Source organism: Martes martes (assembly GCF_963455335.1).
Source record: "Martes martes genome assembly, chromosome: 18".
Taxonomy (NCBI): Eukaryota; Metazoa; Chordata; class Mammalia; order Carnivora; family Mustelidae; genus Martes; species Martes martes.
The window spans coordinates 8,670,660-8,688,090 of NC_137906.1; the positions used below are offsets into that span (position 1 = coordinate 8,670,660).

Consider the following 17,431-nt stretch of genomic DNA (forward strand, 5'->3'; position numbering starts at 1 on the left):
TGCAAAGTTAGACCAGCCCTCGGAAAAAGCGCGCGAAATTTTGTCCTCTGCGAGTTCCCGTAAACCCCGAGTATGGTGGCCGAGACGCGCTGCCGGACGCGGTTTCCGGTGCATTCCCCCGCACGCGCCGAGAGGGGTGGCACGGACCCGCGCCTAAATGGTTATCAGCCGGGGCACCCCTGCCAGCCTCCCTGGACTGCAAATTACAAACCGCCATTAGCTTCCAACAGCGGGCGACCAACGGCCCCATTCTCTGGGCGCTGCTATATCGGCCAGGTATGATGTGTGCAGGGAAGTTGTTTGAAACTAGGGGCCCAGGTGATATTTAAAAAAATTTTTTTACTAGCGATGTAGAAAATTTGGCACCTGTGAAATTACATGGTGGGCCCTTGGTGAAATTAGTATGAAGTAGACCAAATATCTACCCCACCTAACTTATCAGCATCGCCCCCATTCTCATAGTGTCTCCTTTTTGTTCAGTTTCTTGGGTTGTAGCCTAGACGCAGGCAGTGTGTATAGGTCGTAGAGAATGTCCAAGTTGGCTTCTTCCTTGTAGGGGTCTAAAAACAGACCCGGAGGGCAAAGTGCCTTTCCCCTGAGACCCATAGCTCCAATGGCTTCACTGATCTCTGGGTGGGATGGGAAGTAGTAGAGAGATTTTAAGGGGAAAGCCTTCAGCATTGTCACCACACACACACACACACACACACATCTGTTGGAGCAGGCCGTCCACCTGCTGCTCCTGCTTTTGTCCCCATAGCCTTGCCATGCTGCACCACCAGGATCCTACCTGAGACCAGACAGGAGAGAACAGCTACAAGCTCTGGGGTGGGATCACTCACACATACACGCATGCCCTTATGTGGAGCACGGAGAGCTCAGATTTCAGAGGGTTCTTCTCCGTGACTCCTGTCCCTCCTGGGGGCTCAAAGGCAAGAGTCAAAGATCCTCAGGGTCATGCTTGGAGTGCCCTGGTGTGTTGATCCTCTCTTCCTCCTCTTCCTCTTCTTCCTCCTCCTGATCTTGTTCCTCCTCCCCTTCTGTCTTCTCTTGCCCATCCGTGATCTTTTCCTTTCCAGTCCAAGTTTCCTGTAGACACTCTAGGTTGGGTGTCAGAAAAACAATTTGGATATTAGTCTGGGGGGTAGGGGAGGTTGTGGCTTGGCGGCAAAGGGGCCAGCCCCACACACTTACCAGTTTCAGTAGGGGGGAGCACATGACCTTCACAGAGAAAATGCTGTAAGGGCTGTTCCTGATGATGGAAGTACCAGTCTCCCACGACATCTTCGAACTCCTCCAGCATTGTCTCACACTGATCAAGTACAAGGGTCAGAAGGGAGTCTGCTCTGCTGGGCTTTGGAAACCCTCCTTTCTGCTCTTCACTCCTGTCTGCCCACCCCACCCTGAAGAGCAGGAAGCTGAACTTGGCTTCCAAGGTGGTGATCCTCATTCATTCAACAAATGTTTACTAGCACCTCTTCTGCCAAGTAGGCTATTAAACACTCTGTGTCTCAGCTCGTTGCCTATAAAATGGGATATGGTAACAGTACCTACCACATAAAGTTGTTGTGAGGGTAAAATGAGGCAGCAGCTGGAAAGTATGTGGGTCCAAATCTGGCACATAGTAGGTGCTCAATATGTGGTAGTAAATATTATCAGCCTCTATTATTATTCCTTGATAGGTTTCTGGGCCCACTTCAATCAATGACAGAGTCCTCATTCTGTCCCCTTCTCCCTGCTCAGAGGTGGACTTCCCCGAGGATCTAGGTTCCCTTCTCGTTGCCCTGGGCAGTGCAGTATCATGTCCTACCTGCTTCTTGAGGAACGTGACTTCCACGCTGGGCTCGTCCCACAGCTCCAGAGGGATCCCCAGGTCCACCTTCACCCCCTTCTGCACCAGACCTTTCAGCGTTGCCATGGTCTGACTCTGACCCTGAGAGATAGGAATCTGGGATCAGCCCAGCTCACTGCCCCACCTCTTTTCCCTTTCTGCCACAGCCGCATTGTGTCAACTACCATAGACTGAGGGGTGAACTCCATGAGGGCGACGTGAGGGAGTCTAACAATGGGGAGGGGACACTCTCCAGAGCTGGAGGGAGATGGGTCCCAGGGGATACCCACTGTTGTTTCTGAAAAGTGGGACGCTGCCCTAGGGAAGAGTCTGACCTTGGCATATCTCAGTGAGCCCTTGCGCTCAGCATGAACACTGTAATCCAGGATCCGGTCGCACAAATTCTCCAAGGCCTCTTCCAGCCTTGTCTCTCTGTGAGAAGAGGGGAAACAAGGATTTCTTAGATGATGCTGTAGGAGCTCCCAGGTGTCCCTCAGGGGTCAGAAGGTAGAGGATCCACAAGAGTAACTCACGAAACACTGTAGGGGATGTGCCTCTTTCTCTTGCCAGTGTCTAGCACCTGCCCCAGCTCCAGCACCTCCCGAGATCGGCCAGTGCGACTCAGCTTTTCCTGCAGCTCCAGGCTCAGCAGCTTACACACTAGATGTCCACAAGGATGGGAAAGATAAACAAACATTCCCGCAACTCATTCTGTAGGTGAGCAAAAGCAGCAGACTCGAGCCAGACTGGCTGGGTTAGAATCCTGACTCAGCCACTTAATAGCTCTGTGGCAGTTCTGCTGTGCCTTGATTTCTGCATCTCTGCAAGGGAGATAACAATAGCGCAGAACCTCCTTCGTAGGGGTATGGTGAGGATTAAATAAACCAAGCTCTGTAAAGCCCCTAGAATAATGCCTGGCATATAGTGGGCACTGTATAAATGTTTGCTTTTATTTTGCAGTTATCTTTTGAGCTCCTGTATGCATGAGAGCAGTAAGACCCACCGTCCCTATCCACGGGACATTGCTGATGTAGTTGGGTAAAAATGATGACAGTGCGGTGTGATGGGCCCCACACTAGAGGTTAACAAGAGATTCAGTCTCTTTAGGAAACACCAAATGCATTCAATGGTCTTTTACTGATTTGCTGCTAGCTTGTGATTTTCTTAAGGATGCGCATTGCATCTGGTGCTACCACTGTCTGCCAGCAGCTAGCACCTGACCTGGCATGAGGTGGGTCACAAGAAAAGGAGTGGCCTACACAAACGTACCAAGCAAGCTAAACACAGGGCAGGTGACAAAAGTGTCTAAGATGTTCCAGGCACTATGCTAGGACCTTGGAGACAAAGGTACTCTCCTTCCCTCCAAGGGCTTACAATATAGTGGGAGGTGACAGAAAAGGAAGAAGGCTTCCAAAGGAATTGACATCTAAACTCGGTCTTGAAGAATCAAATATAGAAGGGAGAGGGTTATTTCAGGCAAAGGGAAAAAGTGTGCTGAGCCACAGAGCGCAAGGGGATAAGGCCGGCTCAGTGACAGCTGTGAAGTTCAGTGTGGCTGAATCATGGGCACTTTGAGGACAGGAGCGGAGGTAGAGAAATATAAGAGCGGTGGGGGCCATAGAGCAAAGAGACTTCTATAGTGTGCCCGAAACGGGTGTATTCTGATTGCAGCAGGAGGCCTGCAGAGGTGTTACAGCAGGAGGAGAGGCAGGTAGGCTCAGGTCATACGGAAATGCAGGGTGGGGTGGGGTGAGGGGAAAAAGAATCCAGGGAAGAAATTAAAGTCAGGAAAGCAACAAACCAGGGAACCAGGGAACTCAGTGGTGCAGCTCTGGTGTTCCCCCCTCTCCCACTCAGTCACCACTGTCATGAAGCCACATAAGACGCTGCTCACAGTAAAATCCATAAGTACACACCCTCCGCAAAACCTCACACGTATGGGGAACCTCCTCCATTTCTGGGCCTCCTCTTTATGAGCTTCAGGGCCTTATTTACTTACACCCAAACCCTCCCCACAGCGTGGGGCCTGTAATTTGAGAGCTTCTCTGCCAGGGTGGAGCACAGGATGTCCACAGGTATGAGCCTCACACCCAGCTCCTGCAGGCTCCCCAGGCTTAGTTTTAGTGTCATGGGGGGGAACACACTTCAGATGCTCAGTAGAGTGGGTGATCCCGGGCCTATAGTCTCTGAACTACAATTCCCACAGATCAGTGGGGCTACGCAAGCACGAAAAAGCGGACTTCCTCTAGATGCCCTATGGGAATTGTAGTGCCACAGTTGTGGGGTAGCTCTATGCATTCCCTCCCTTGACCCCCTTCGAATTCAGCCAGGCTCCTCCAGAATCTCCTTCAGGTCTTCAAGGAGATCGAGTGGCCCACCAGTCACGGTCCATTTGGTCCTGTCCAGACTAAGGAGATGGGCAGAGGGATGCGAATAGGGGCCACTCCCTTTAGATACCTTCACATTTGCTGGGCAAGCGTTCTGTGTCATCGTCTTCCTCCTTCGGCGTCGCAACCCAAGCGCCATACACAGCCAAAATGAAAAGCAACATCCCCAACCGAACAGGTCCCATGACAAAGTGCTGTCCACAACCAACAAGCCCTTGCCTTCAAACCAACTTCGGGAAGGCAGCGGGCCCTTTAAATTCCGAGGGGGTCGGCGGGAATTTCCATCCAGCCTGGCCCGGGAGGCGCATGCGCAGTTCCGGGCCGGAAGGGGGTGGGGCCTCGTTGCCCTCCTGGCTATCCCGCCTAGGTTTTGTGGCGCTTCCCAGGGTCCTGGCCGCCGGGTAGTAAAAGTATAAACTGAAGTAATTGTAGCAGGAGGGTGTGCTCCTTGCACGTAGACGGAAAAGTCCGTTTTTAATTCCACTTCAGGCTGTGAGCCTAGGAGACTCATTCCGGCTCGGGGAAGGGGCAGTGACTGCCTCTCGGTCTCTGCCAGGACCTGCTCCCGGGAGGGGGCGGGGCCAACATGGCGCCGAGCGCCGGGTGAGCGGCGCTTTGGCGGCGGTGAGAGACTTTTTCTGCGTGGGGCGTTCGGCTGGTGGGGGCGGGTCTGAGTGCCACCCGGGACTAGGCCCTTTGAGGGGTCTATGTGGGAGCCTGGAGGAGGACGGTGGGTCGTGTGTCCGCGCGCGTGCGGACTCTCTGTGTGCGTGTGTGTTTGCACTGGAGGATGTTGGGGGGATGAGGTGGGCTCTCAGCGCCTTCTTCCGCGCTGTACCCATTGCTCGGGGAGCTTCGACTCGCTTCCTTGCTGGGGAAGCCACTACCCACATCCAGTTCAAGTTAACCCTCTTCTGTGAAGCTTTTCTGCCGACTCCACTGACCCGAGGGGCTCCCGAGGTCGTAGCGTGCTTTGTGAGCTGTTACTGGCAGAGGGTACGGAGGGTATTGAAGGCTTAGTAAGAGTTCGCCAGTGACCTCTGGAATACGACAGTGTCTTGTATACCCGGCGCCAGGCACAGAGTATGCGTGGAATAAATGTGTTCCTTGAACATAAGACAACAGTGGAGGAGGAGACCAAATTCTCTTTCGCCCCCGTGCTCACCCCTCCAGCACGCCCCCATCAGCACCCCGCAGTCAGTCCTAAACACCTTTGACAGTAGTCTTCCTAGTGCCAACTTCAAGAGAGCCACTTTCCTTTTGGCCACAAAACAGGTTCCAAGCTGGGACCCGTATCTTGTTCATCTTGACAATCGTGGTACCGTGTATTTGTTGAACACCTACATCTCTAAGCCTTATAATTCACTGATTTATTCAACAAATGATTTACTGAGTACAGATGCCCAGGCACCGGTGTGGGATCTTGTAATACATCAGTGAGCCTAACAGATTTTTGTCCACACAGTTGGGGGCCGGGGTGGAAAGGGAAGGTGTGGTGGTGATAAACAATTAGAAATGATACAGTATCTATTAGTAGATGTTAAATACCTTGAAGGGGAAAACCAGAGTGGGATTGGAGTGCGGTGCTGAATAGGGTGATGGGAATAGGCAGCCAAGCTGGCGTCTGGGGAAAAGCATTCGAGGCAGAAGGGAAAGAGCAAAGGTCATAAAGCAGGCGCTTACCTGGGAGGTTTGAATAGTAGGAGGACACTGGGGCTGGAGCAAGATGGAAGAAGGAAGGAAAGCAGACCAGAGATGTGGTAGGGAGAGAGGGCAGGGCCTTATAGACTGTAATTAGAATTTTGGATTTTACTCTGTGGTAAATGGGGAACCCTTACGGGGTTTTGAGCAGAGAAATGACCTAATCTGACTTATGGCCGCTGTGTTGGGAATAGATGTGGGGAGCAAGGATGGAAGCAGGAGACCGTTGAAGTTAGCCAGGCGAGAGATGATGGCGACTTGGCCATGCAGTGGGAGTGGAGAATCAGGTTGGGTCACCTGGCCGATTTGATGTGAGGGCTTATGTAAAGAGTGAGGGCCTGGATAGACGGCATTGCCATGAAGATGAAGAAAAATGGAGCAGATGGGGAGGGAGATCAGGAGTTTAGTTGTAGAACAGATTTTAAGTCGACAGTTTGATGTACAAATCTGGTGTTAGGAAAGAACATTCTTGGCTGAGGATATAAACTTGGCTGCTGTCAGCCTATTATCGGTATTGAAAATCGAGGGTAGTTGACATCACCCAAGGAGCATGTGTAGCTACAGAAGAAAACCAAAGACCGAGCCTAGGATGCTCCAGCATTAGGCAGATGAGAAGAGGAAAAACTGGTCAAGGAAGCCAAGAGGGGGTGGCCAGTGGGGTAGGAGGAAAGCCAGAAGGCAGTGGAGTAAGGAATTTCCAGGAGGGAGTAGTCAGCTCTAGTGTGTGCTGTTGGCAGGTCAGTATGATGAGGAGGGAGAGTGGACCTTGGATTCAACAATGTGGAGTCATCAGTGACCTTGATGAGTGGTTTTGGGGACCTGGTGGTGTCCAAAGCCTGCTTGGAGTAGGTGCAGGAGAAGAGAGGAGAGGAATTAGAAAGTTAAGATAACTCTTTCAGGGAGTTCGGTTGCAAAGAAGAGCTGAAAACCGGGGTATATATTGGAGAGAAAGTGGAATGAAGAAAATAATTGTTTTATATTTGTAATTGTGGTGAAATACACAAAAGCTCCCCATTCTAAACCAATTCAAGTATACAGTGTAGTAGGATTAAATATGTTCACATCATTATACAACTGTCACACCATCCGTCCTTCCAGAATTCTTCATGTTGTGAAGCTGGAACTCAGTTGCCATCAAACACTGACTCCCCATTCTTCCCTGCCCTACCAGCGGCAACCCAATTCCACTTGCGGAGTCTGTGAATTTGACTCCTCTGAGAACCTCATGTAAGTGGAATCGTACATCATTTGTTCTTTTGTGGCCGCCTGACTATACTCACCATCGTGTCCTCAGGGTTCATCCATGGTATAGCACAGGTCCGAATCTCCTTCCCTTTTAAGGCTGAAAATTATTCCATAGCTTGAATAGACCACCATTTTGTTTTCTTAAGATGGGAGGAATAACCACATTTTGTAGGCTGGCAGGAATGACTGATTGGGTAGGTTGAAAGCTTGGTGGAGATGCTGGGAGGAAGCAGTGTTGGGAGTTGGTGAGGGGCCCAAGCAGCTTCTCTTAGGTTGGGGACGCCTGGGTGGTTAAGTGTCCAACTTTTTTTTTTTTAAGATTATTTACTTATTTATTAATTTGAGAGAGTACATAAGCAGAGGGAGAAGCAGACTCCCTACTAAGCAGGGATCCCAGACGTGAAGCTCGATCCCAGGACCCTGGGATCATGACCTGAGCTGAAGGCAGATGCTTAGTGACTGAGCCACCCACGTACCCCAAGCGTCCAGCTCTTGATCTCAGCCCAGGTCTTGATCTCAGGGTCGTGAGTTCAAGCCCCATAATGGGCTCTATGCTGGGTGTGGAGCCTACTTAAATATTTAAAGTAGCAGGTGGGGAGGCAGGGGATGTGGGCGCTGGTGCTGTTAGGCCGGTCGTGGGAATCTGTGGAGGTCTCTTCTGATGGCCTGAAGGAGGAGGAGAGGACGTGTCACATGGGACAGAGGGAGACTGAGTGCACGGAGGTGTAGCAAATGAAGAGTGATTGTCCGGCAGCATGAGGGTTTCGTTTGAAGTTCACAGCCATGAGTTTAAAGTAAAGAACTGGTCGGGATGGTTGTGTGTGTTCTCGTCACGCTCAGTTGTACGGTGTATAGGCTCAGAGCGGGAGCGTTGTATCTGTTACTGCGTGTATGTCAAGCGCGAATAATGGTGCAAGAGGAGCGGGAGAGGCGCGGGTGTACACAAAACCGCCTCAGGAAACAAGGCCCGTTCCGCATCCCAAATACGGGGAAGAAATCCAGAGCTGGGAGAACGTCAGTAATTTGCCCAAATAACCCAGCTAGGGAATCGAGGGCCAGGATTTCCATCGAGGCCACGTCCGTTCACCGTGCCTCACTTGCCCAGCACCGGGCACAGGATCGGAGCTCAGTACACTGTGTGCCACTGCGGATTGCTACCTGCTTCTGTTACCCTTGGTGCTGACTTATTTATTATTATTTTTTAATCTCTTCTGCCCGCCCCATCCACCTGCCAGGGTCTCCATCTCTCCACCCTGGGGTGTCACTCTTTGGGGGAGGGAAGGCGGGGCTCCAGAATGGCCGAGGAGAAGAAGCTGAAACTCAGCAACACGGTGCTGCCCTCGGAGTCGATGAAGGTGGTGGCCGAGTCCATGGGGATCGCCCAGATTCAGGAGGAGACCTGCCAGCTGCTGACCGATGAGGTCAGCTACCGCATCAAGGAGATTGCCCAGGTAACCTGACCCATCCGCCCAGCCGTGCATCGTGTCAAGGCTGTGGTGCCCAGGACCCTTCTTCTTCAAGCTGTCAGGCTGATGTCTGTCTGTCTCCCACCCCCAGGATGCCTTGAAGTTCATGCACATGGGGAAGCGGCAGAAACTCACCACCAGTGACATTGACTACGCGCTGAAGCTAAAGAATGTCGAGGTGATCGGGACACCGTAGGGTTGAGGCGGGCGCGGGGGCCGGGGGCGGCGGCAGGGTGGTGAGACCCATCCTCCCTGCCTCCTCGGGCTCCCTTCTTATCCCGGTGTCTGTCTCCTCCTATAGCCACTCTATGGCTTCCACGCTCAGGAGTTCATTCCTTTCCGTTTCGCCTCTGGCGGGGGCCGGGAGCTTTACTTCTACGAGGAGAAGGAGGTTGATCTGAGCGACATCATCAATACCCCTCTGCCCCGGGTGCCCCTGGACGTCTGCCTCAAAGGTTAGGGGCGGGGAGAGCAAGGTGGTGGGGAGGAGGGAAAGGGGGTAGGGGTCGCAAGTGGAGAAGCCCGCTGCGTGAGAGGGCTGGTGACTTGCAGGAAGTGGGAGCAGGACAGGGGGGATCCTTAGCGTCCATGTCCAGCCCTCGGTTCAACTTGACACCTTCTTTCCTCACAGCTCATTGGCTGAGCATTGAAGGCTGCCAGCCGGCCATCCCAGAAAATCCACCCCCAGGTAACCTTGTCCAGAGCCCACCCCCTCTATCTCACCTCCCCTCTCCTTCCTTTCCAACCCCTGCCACTCTCGTCACCCCTGCTGTGACTGCTTTGCCACCAGCTCCCAAAGAACAGCAGAAGGCTGAGGCCACGGAACCCCTGAAGTCAGCAAAGCCAGGCCAGGAGGAAGATGGGCCCTTGAAAGGCAAAGGTCAAGGGGCTGCTCCAGCCGACGGCAAAGGTCAGTACTGCTAGGCCAGGCCTCCCCTGGCTCTGCCCCAGAGCCGGATGGTGAGCTGTGAGGCGGCTGCCGAGGGCTGGGCAGGGGATGAAACCTGTGGCCAGGGAGCCCTGAAAGGAGCCGGGCCCGGGTCTCGCTGCGTGGGGAGCACAGGTTTGTCTGGTGCGAGGTCTCTCCTGGAGCTTTTGTTTTCAAACCTGTCTCCCCGATTCCCCCAGGGAAAGAGAAGAAGGCGCCACCCCTGCTGGAGGGCGCCCCTTTGCGGCTGAAGCCGCGCAGTATCCACGAGCTGTCTGTGGAGCAGCAGCTGTACTACAAGGAGATCACCGAGGCCTGCGTGGGCTCCTGTGAGGCCAAGAGAGCGGTGAGGCCCCACTGCCCCCGCCCCCCGGGTCCCTTCCTCCCCGAAGCCCCACGGATCGCTGCCCGGTCTCTGCCCCCCACCCCCACTCACGCCCTTCCCCCACAGGAGGCTCTGCAGAGCATTGCGACGGACCCGGGGCTCTATCAGATGCTGCCACGATTCAGCACCTTCATCTCGGAGGGGGTGAGCGCAGGCAGACGGCCGGGACGGAGGAGCGGGTTCCGGGTGGTGAGGCGGCGGTGAGGGAGCTCACCCGGCGGCCTCACTGCCCTGTCACCCGCCACCCCCACAGGTCCGTGTGAACGTGGTGCAGAACAACCTGGCCCTGCTCATCTACCTGATGCGCATGGTGAAGGCGCTGATGGACAACCCCACGCTGTACCTAGAGAAATATGTGAGCCGCCCTGCCCGCCCCCCTTGCCCCACCAGGGTCGGGACACCTCGCCGCCGCCAGCGAGAAGCCGTTTGTCTGAATCAGCCAGCTCGCGCCTTCTTCCTTAGGTGCACGAGTTGATTCCGGCTGTGATGACATGCATTGTGAGCAGACAGCTGTGCCTACGGCCAGATGTGGACAATCACTGGGCACTCCGGGACTTTGCTGCCCGCCTCGTGGCCCAGATCTGCAAGCATTTCAGCACCACCACTAACAACATCCAGTCCCGGATCACCAAGACCTTCACCAAGGTGAGCGAGAAAGGGGAGCGTGGGGGCGCCTGGGCAGCTCAGTGGGCTGGGCACCGGGCTCTGGATTTCAGCTCAGGTCATGATCTCGGTCGTGGAATTGAGCTTTGGTGGCCCGTGCTCAGCGGGGAGTCTGCCTGAGAGTCTCTCTCCGTCTGCCTCTGCCCACCCCCTCTCCCTCAAATAAGTAAATAAACTTAAAGAATGAGGAGTGTAAACAGTTTGGCCTTTCCAACCCAGGGTGGTGACCGGGACAAAGGTCTTCAGTCAAGCCGGAGGCCGGTCAGTGTGGAGCGAGGAAAGGACACTGAAAACACAGGGCAGAGGGGCCGGGCCTCGAACTCGGGCCTCTCTGTAATGCCTTAATGATCCACAATAAAAGCATGTTCATGAGACTGGGTCCTTAGTAGTTAGTCTCTCAGGCCCCCCCCCCCTTTTTAAGATTTTACTTATTTATTTGACAGATCACAAGTAGGCAGAGAGGCAGGCAGAGAGAGAGGAAGGGAAACAGGCTCCCCGCTGAGCAGAGAGCCCAATGCAGGGCTAGATCCCAGGACCCTGAGATCATGACCTGAGCCGAAGGCAGAGGCTTTAACCCACAGAGCCACCCAGGCGCCTCCTCTCAGGCCCCTTGACCCGGGTTTCTCTTCCTTCCCCAACAGAGCTGGGTGGACGAGAAGACTCCGTGGACCACGCGTTACGGCTCCATCGCGGGCCTGGCAGAGCTGGGACACGACGTGAGGCCCTGGGAGCGGGGGGGAGCGTGGGGGGAAGGAGCTATCCTGGGTCCTGGTGGGCAAGAGCCCCACCCGGGAGACCCCGTGGTGACCCCAGGTTCCTGGCTTCACCTTTCCAACAGGTGATTAAGACTCTGATTCTACCACGGCTGCAGCAGGAGGGGGAGCGGATCCGCAGCGTCCTGGACGGCCCTGTGCTGAGCAACATTGACCGCATCGGAGCTGACCATGTGCAGAGCCTCCTCCTGGTGACCAGAGCCCCCATCCCTGCCCTCCCTGCCCTCTTCGCACTTCTATCCCCCCCACACATACTATCTTCAGCCGTGGTTGGCGTTTATTCCCTTGTCCCACCCTTGCCTCATATATTCAGAGTCCAGTACTGTTGTGCAGAGGGAGACCAAGGCTCCGAGAGGTTAAGTAAGAAATAAGAGATCGTAACTCTCAGTCCAGGACATCCCCTAGTCGGGACTGTCCCGGGCTTCTGCGTCACTGCGCTCCGTTCCGTGCAAGGCCTCACGCTATGGACCAACCACCCCTTAGAAATCACCAGTGTCATCAGTAAGCCGCCCAGTCACACCAGTGGGTGCTTGTTCTCTTCTGAAGAAAAGCCAGTGGTCCTCACACACACGGCAACCCCAGCAGTCCGGCCTGTGCCAGGAGCATGCTGAAGTATCGGGCGTCTCCTCCATATCCCACCTCCTGAGGGGCCCGCCCTCCACCTACTGGCTTTTTGCTTTCTCTGCAGAAACACTGTGCCCCTGTGCTGGCAAAGCTGCGCCTACCACCTGACAATCAGGATGCTTATCGGGCAGAATTTGGGTCCCTCGGACCCCTCCTCTGCTCCCATGTCGTCAAGGCCCGGGCCCAGGCCGCCCTGCAGGCTCAGCAGGTCAACAGGACCACCCTGACCATCACTCAGGTCTGTGATGGCGGCGGTGGGGGGTGGTGGTGAACAAACACACACTCACTCACACAGACTCGAGCTTGCTTTTGGAAAACACAGGGCCTCTGAGAGAACAGTGTTGGGGGGCGTCTGGGCCCCCTTCGTGGATGATTCCCCAACCCCAGGGAGACCCGCCAAGCAGCAGCAGGGGCCCTTCCTTTTCTTAGACGTTGACGTCTCCTTCCCGCCTCTTCTTCCTGCAGCCCCGGCCCACGCTGACCCTCTCACAGGCCCCTCAGCCCGGCCCTCGCACCCCTGGCTTGCTGAAGGTCCCAGGCTCCATTGCGCTGCCGGTGCAGACGTTGGTGTCCGCGCGAGCTGCTGCCCCGCCTCAGCCGTCCCCTCCTCCGACCAAGTTTATTGTAATGTCGTCCTCCTCCAGCGCCTCCTCCACCCAACAGGTACGGGGAGCCATGTGGGACCAGGGACTGTGGGGAGCATGACCAGGGTTCCCTCCAAGTACCCTGGGGGCCCCAGAGTAGAGCCCAGTTCCCTCTGGGCCCAAAGACGAGAGCAGGAAGGGGCATTCTGAGGAGGCCCATGAGGCCCTGGCCGCTGGTCCTGAGGCTCTCCGGCTGGCAGCAGCCTCCAGGCTCCCCCAGGCAGCGCCTTTCCTTCCCTCCCCCAGGTCCTGTCGCTCAGCACTTCAGCCCCTGGCTCAGGCTCCACCACTACCTCTCCCGTCACCACCACAGTCCCCAGCGTGCAGCCCATCGTCAAGCTGGTCTCCACTGCCACCACCGCACCCCCCAGCACTGCTCCGTCGGGGCCGGGCAGCGTCCAGAAGTACATCGTGGTCTCTCTACCCCCTACAGGCGAGGGCAAAGGAGGCCCCGCCTCGCACCCTTCTCCAGCTCCTCCCCCATCCTCAGCCCCCTCCCCGCTTGGGGGCAGTGCCCTGTGTGGGGGCAAGCAGGAAGCTGGGGACAGCCCCCCTCCGGCGCCAGGGACTCCGAAAGCTAATGGCTCCCAGCCCCCTGGGTCTGGCTCCCCTCAGCCTGCGCCTTAATGCCGTTGCACATCTGCCAACTTTCTTCTGTCCTCAACTCTGTCTCTCTGTCACGCGCGCGCGTGGGGTCTAAGGAAGTAATAGTTTGCTTCCTCCGTGTTCCTTTTTTTTTTTTTTTTTTTTTAGATATTGTACAGCCAGTTGCTCAGAATAAAAGTCTGATTTGTAAGTTCTGATCCACCTCGGCCCTTCCTGTGTCAGGTACCACGGGAAGGTGGAGGCTGCCGAGCCGGCCTCGTCTCCTGGCCTCTCCGGACCCTCCAGCCAGATCCACGGCCACAGGCCAGACGGTGGAAAAGATAGGGTCGTCCTGTCCAGCTCCACAGATGACCCCCTTTGCTGCCTGTGTCGTGGTCTGGGGAGCCTCAGATCCGGATGACGTAGGCATCGCTGTGGCTCAGGTGTCGCACCCACTTGTGGGGGTTGGCGTTGCCGCAGGGTCTGAACGCCAGCCTGAGGAAGCGAACCTGGAGGCCGGAGCACGTGTGCCGGGGAAGCTCAAACGAGAGGCTGGCAGGGCCCAGACCCAGAGGGGCCGAGGTGGAGGGTCCTTGACCGGGAGGCCCGGGGAGGCCTGGAACATCCATCTGTAAGGGACAGAGGCCGGGGAGGGGTGCTGAGGCCCGGAGAGGATGGAGAGCAGGGAGACCCACCGCGTGAGGAGGGACAGGTTGGGGCTGAACGTGCAGGCGGAGGAGAGGATCTGGGAGTCAGCAGCTTGTACCTGGAAAAGGCCTGATAGCTGGGAGCCGCCCTGAACCCGAGGCAGGTCCCAGCGAAGGGCGCCCTCCCCCAGCTCTGCCTTCTGCTCGGGGCCGCTCAGCTCCTGAGACAGGCTGGAATTTGGAGAAGCGCTGGGCTCAGTCCCTGCCTTCCTGGGGCAGGCCAGTTCCACCCTTCCCGGGGGCCACCCTGTTGTCCAGGGAAGCGGGTGCAACTGCCCGAGCCCCCGTGGCTCACCCACTAACCTGACCACCCCTCGTGGCAGGGGAAGGTGCAGCCTGACATTGAGAGCTTGGCTGCAGAGGAAAAAGGAAGAGAGTCAGCCCCGTTCTTCATTAACATCACAGCTAGGGATCCGCACCAGTGCTACCCCGTCCCCTTCCCGAGCCCTTCTGCCTCTAACTGAGCAGGATTCTGAAGCTGGTGGATGCGTCTGAAGGCAGGAGCAGTAGGTATGTGGGCCCTGTGTCCTTCCCCGCAGAAGGGGCTTGGCTAACCCCCACCTGTACCTTTTTGGGGGCAGGTCGCATCGTAACTTCAGGTAAACCTGGAGCCTGGGTGGAAGGGCATGGTAGTGTTACTGGCAGCTCACATCCTCCCTCTCCGCCCGCCCCCCACAACCCGGGGGCCTCCATGCATGGCTGCTGGTGGGTCATGCCCCAAGCTTCGGATCCACTAAGGGCTGAATCCACATTGGGGGGAGGATGTCTTTTTCTGACTTGTATCCTGTGACCACCACTCCTCCATAATGAGTTTTGGGAACATCTTTGTATTGGCTTAGACTTCGGAGAACTTCCAGAACAGGGAAATGGTCTCACCTGCCCGAGCCTCGGTCCCACTGCACAGAGGGAAAGAGCCGGAAGGGGAGCGGGGAAGGGAGATCGTCTGAGAGTTGGTACCGCATCACAGTCAGCTGGGACCAGACAGGAACGGAGATCAGTTTGGTCTCCTCACCCCTGAACTGCCTCCCTTCCCCACGGTGGATGGAACATGCTAGGCCAGCCCGATCCTCACCTCGCCCTGAGGGGGCTGTAGGCGCAGAATTCGATGAGACTCAAACTCTTCCAGAAGCACTGAGCTGTGAAACGAGACCTCGTCCACCCGGATCCCTGGTCCGTAACCTGGAAGGAGAGAAAGTCTCTCGGAACCCATGTGTGGGAGAGGAGAGCAGCAGGAGAGAGCTGGGCGAGAACCTGTCTCTGTCCCACAGCACTTCTGGCTGGTGATGCAGAGCGAGAGACCTACTTTCTTCTCACCTCTCAGTTCTGACTTCCCCACACAAAATTCTTCTGTCAGACCGATGCGCATTTCTGTCAGAGAAAAGAATGTCAGGAAAGGCTGCCAGATACCACCATACACAGCACCAAGGAGCCTGCCCCAGACCCCACCCTGCGCCAAGCCTGCACGCTTCTCACCAGAGCCACTGGGAAGAAAGCTCTTGAGCCGGATCTCTCCCTGCACGTCTACCTTCAGCAGCGAGCCCTAAGAATGGCAGAGAGCTCAATGCCCAGAGGTGACACCCCCCGACGCCCCATACATTTCCCAAATGCCGTCTGTCCTCAGCTTGAGGGTTGGGGGCCCAAACTTACATTAGAGGCTATGAGCACGGACAACCTCTCGACCACATCCAAAAACACTTCGTTCTTTTGGCTCTGAGGAAGAGAGATTTGGACGCTTGGAGGCTGACTGGCCTGTGTCCTCAAGTGGACAGGCAGAAAGGACAGGGCAGTGGAGGCCAGAACCCTGGGGTGGGGACACGGGGGTAAGGGAAGAGATTATCCACATCGAGCAACGCAAGGATCTCCGTCTCTGGCGTCCCAGGAAAAAATCAGAGGGTCTGAACCCACCACGCCTGTCCTCACCTGGTCAGAGCGGCTGGCCAGGACGGGGCGGCTGGCTGCACTGCTGGGGGCCACTTTGCTCTGCTGCGTCTCGGCCCCGAACTGGAAAGCACCCAAAGCAACAATCTTCAGGTCTGACGCTACCCACCAACCCTCCTCCTCCTCCTCCCCTTGACTAACCAAGCCAACACTGCTGAGGTCGAAAAGGCTGAAGGGCTTGCTGACCACAGCCTCTGTCTGGATGAAGTTTCGCAGCATCTCCATGGACGTGGTCTGTACGTAGCCATAGTCCTGCGGGCGGAGGAAGGACAGCCGTGGGTGATCAGCGGAGGAAAAGTGAAAATGCATGCATTCAGCCTCCCCATCACAGCACACATCTGCAGGGCGTGGGGCGCCATGGGAGAAACCCCCTGGCCCTCACCAGCACTTCATCCAGGAGTTCGTAGACAAGAGCCACGTTGCGGGAGATGGTCCCCTCATTCAAGGAGCCACAGTAATCGCCCAGGAGAGTGGCCAACCTGGGAAAACAGGACGGAGTGTGCATATCCTCCTACGCTCGCATCTCCGCGCCCAGGTGCCCGGCCCTACCCTCCTCACCGGGAGAGCAGCTCCAGGAGGCTGAAGGGAGAAATGTTTTCTGAGGTCGTGGCCACCAAATAGAGGCCGCTGTGTCTGATGTGAATGAAATGACGGTCATCGTGATGCTGAGGCAGAGGCGGGGAAGAGAGCGTTAGGGACAGAACTGTGCGAAGGGCCCGCGAGACTTCCTAGCGGTGGGCCTTGGGGTGAGCCAGGAACACCCCCACCCCCGCCCGAGGCCCAGCTGCTTAATGTGTCAGCGGAGGGAGTTCCCAGCACCTACTCCCGAATGGCGGAGCTGCGCCCGGTATAGCGTTAGCGCTCGAGAAGCTGTCGCTCGGATTATTTGGCAGAATGTACCCTCCCGCCCCCAAGCACAAACTCTCAGGGAAACAGCCCCGGGAGGAAGGAGGCGCCCCCCACTCCCAGCCCGCCGGGAGCCTACCCCAAGTCCCGCCACTGGTTACCATGACAACCGGGGACTCATCTCCGGACAGTCCCGTCAGCTTCCGGTAGAAGAGCTCGGCCACATCCCGACCGCCACTGTCCCCGCGGACTGACCGGATGGAAGGACAGCTAAGGAGTCAGCGACACAGGCTGGCTCTGGGGCGCTACTCCCACCCAGGCCCCTCCTCCCGCCCCGCAGGTCAAGGATACAATCCTTGTAGATGAGCGGGTCCCCTTTGGAGGACAGAATGAAGAACTGGGAGATCATGGCGGTTCCGGAGAGTAGGCAAGGAGACGGCGAAAGTTGGGCCTGCCCCGCCCTGCGGCCCCGGAACAAAAGGACGCGAGGAGGCTGGCCCTTTAAGAGCGATCTCTCCTCGGCCGCGGCCAGCTCGGACCGCGGGAAACCCGGCGCCCGCCCCGCCCCGTCCCGCCTTTTCCTCTAGATGTCCGCGGCGCTGCCCCGTCACTCAGTCCATGCTTGCCCGGTAATTGGCCGAGGTTGGGGCCTGCGGGCGAGTGGGAGGGGCGAAGAGCCTCCTCTCTGATTGGCCTGATCGCAGCGGC

General features: G+C 56.5%; 3 protein-coding genes across 8 annotated transcripts; 1 reads left to right on the forward strand and 2 right to left on the reverse strand.

Annotated features, from left to right (window-relative positions):
* Nucleotides 1-319: 319 nt before the first annotated feature.
* CNPY4 (canopy FGF signaling regulator 4) lies at nt 320-4,541 on the reverse strand. Its single transcript, XM_080830580.1, has 6 exons — nt 4,289-4,541; nt 2,365-2,491; nt 2,167-2,263; nt 1,811-1,933; nt 1,195-1,312; nt 320-1,100 (listed from the first exon to the last, which is right to left on the reverse strand). The coding sequence occupies exons 1-6, from the start codon at nt 4,401-4,403 to the stop codon at nt 940-942; spliced, it is 741 nt and encodes a 246-aa protein (XP_080686706.1). The 5' UTR covers nt 4,404-4,541; the 3' UTR covers nt 320-939.
* Nucleotides 4,542-4,750: 209 nt separating this feature from the next.
* TAF6 (TATA-box binding protein associated factor 6) lies at nt 4,751-13,447 on the forward strand. 2 transcript variants are annotated; one of them, XM_080829823.1, is made up of 16 exons: nt 4,788-4,842; nt 7,018-7,146; nt 8,400-8,615; nt 8,722-8,808; nt 8,932-9,085; nt 9,262-9,318; nt 9,421-9,540; nt 9,759-9,904; nt 10,010-10,087; nt 10,197-10,298; nt 10,406-10,588; nt 11,248-11,322; nt 11,445-11,570; nt 12,068-12,241; nt 12,469-12,666; nt 12,894-13,447. In XM_080829823.1, the coding sequence occupies exons 3-16, from the start codon at nt 8,460-8,462 to the stop codon at nt 13,272-13,274; spliced, it is 2,037 nt and encodes a 678-aa protein (XP_080685949.1). In that variant the 5' UTR covers nt 4,788-4,842; nt 7,018-7,146; nt 8,400-8,459; the 3' UTR covers nt 13,275-13,447. The 2 variants fall into 2 exon arrangements, with proteins under 2 accessions (XP_080685948.1, XP_080685949.1); XM_080829822.1 differs by lacking the exon at nt 7,018-7,146 and having other exon boundaries at nt 4,751-4,842.
* Nucleotides 13,399-17,308, reverse strand: AP4M1 (adaptor related protein complex 4 subunit mu 1). 5 transcript variants are annotated; one of them, XM_080829826.1, is made up of 15 exons: nt 17,075-17,308; nt 16,885-16,973; nt 16,436-16,542; nt 16,260-16,356; nt 16,019-16,129; nt 15,860-15,940; nt 15,587-15,740; nt 15,413-15,479; nt 15,254-15,307; nt 15,012-15,118; nt 14,816-14,910; nt 14,507-14,551; nt 14,243-14,293; nt 13,999-14,110; nt 13,399-13,861 (listed from the first exon to the last, which is right to left on the reverse strand). In XM_080829826.1, exons 4-15 carry the CDS (start codon nt 16,316-16,318, stop codon nt 13,640-13,642), a joined length of 1,158 nt encoding a protein of 385 aa, XP_080685952.1. In that variant the 5' UTR covers nt 16,319-16,356; nt 16,436-16,542; nt 16,885-16,973; nt 17,075-17,308; the 3' UTR covers nt 13,399-13,639. The 5 variants fall into 5 exon arrangements, with proteins under 5 accessions (XP_080685952.1, XP_080685954.1, XP_080685950.1 ...); XM_080829828.1 differs by having other exon boundaries at nt 15,587-15,649; nt 17,075-17,238; XM_080829824.1 differs by lacking the exon at nt 14,243-14,293 and having other exon boundaries at nt 15,587-15,649; nt 17,075-17,302.
* Nucleotides 17,309-17,431: the final 123 nt, after the last annotated feature.

What these genes read in the sequence shown, in the direction of transcription:
- CNPY4 (XM_080830580.1), bottom strand. Translation starts at nt 4,403, where the DNA reads ATGGGACCTGTTCGGTTGGGGATGTTGCTTTTCATTTTGGCTGTGTAT. An exon ending in CACATCCCCTACAGTGTTTC is followed by an intron (nt 2,264 to 2,364) that starts GTGAGTTACTCT and finishes CTCTTCTCACAG; the next exon opens with AGAGACAAGGCTGGAAGAGG. An exon ending in GCTCCCCCCTACTGAAACTG is followed by an intron (nt 1,101 to 1,194) that starts GTAAGTGTGTGG and finishes CACCCAACCTAG; the next exon opens with AGTGTCTACAGGAAACTTGG.
- TAF6 (XM_080829822.1), top strand. Translation starts at nt 8,460, where the DNA reads ATGGCCGAGGAGAAGAAGCTGAAACTCAGCAACACGGTGCTGCCCTCG. An exon ending in TGAAGCTAAAGAATGTCGAG is followed by an intron (nt 8,809 to 8,931) that starts GTGATCGGGACA and finishes CTCCTCCTATAG; the next exon opens with CCACTCTATGGCTTCCACGC. An exon ending in GCGCCTCCTCCACCCAACAG is followed by an intron (nt 12,667 to 12,893) that starts GTACGGGGAGCC and finishes TCCCTCCCCCAG; the next exon opens with GTCCTGTCGCTCAGCACTTC.
- AP4M1 (XM_080829828.1), bottom strand. Translation starts at nt 17,132, where the DNA reads ATGATCTCCCAGTTCTTCATTCTGTCCTCCAAAGGGGACCCGCTCATC. An exon ending in AACTCCTGGATGAAGTGCTG is followed by an intron (nt 16,130 to 16,259) that starts GTGAGGGCCAGG and finishes CTCCGCCCGCAG; the next exon opens with GACTATGGCTACGTACAGAC. An exon ending in GGGGAAGTCAGAACTGAGAG is followed by an intron (nt 15,119 to 15,253) that starts GTGAGAAGAAAG and finishes CTCTCCTTCCAG; the next exon opens with GTTACGGACCAGGGATCCGG.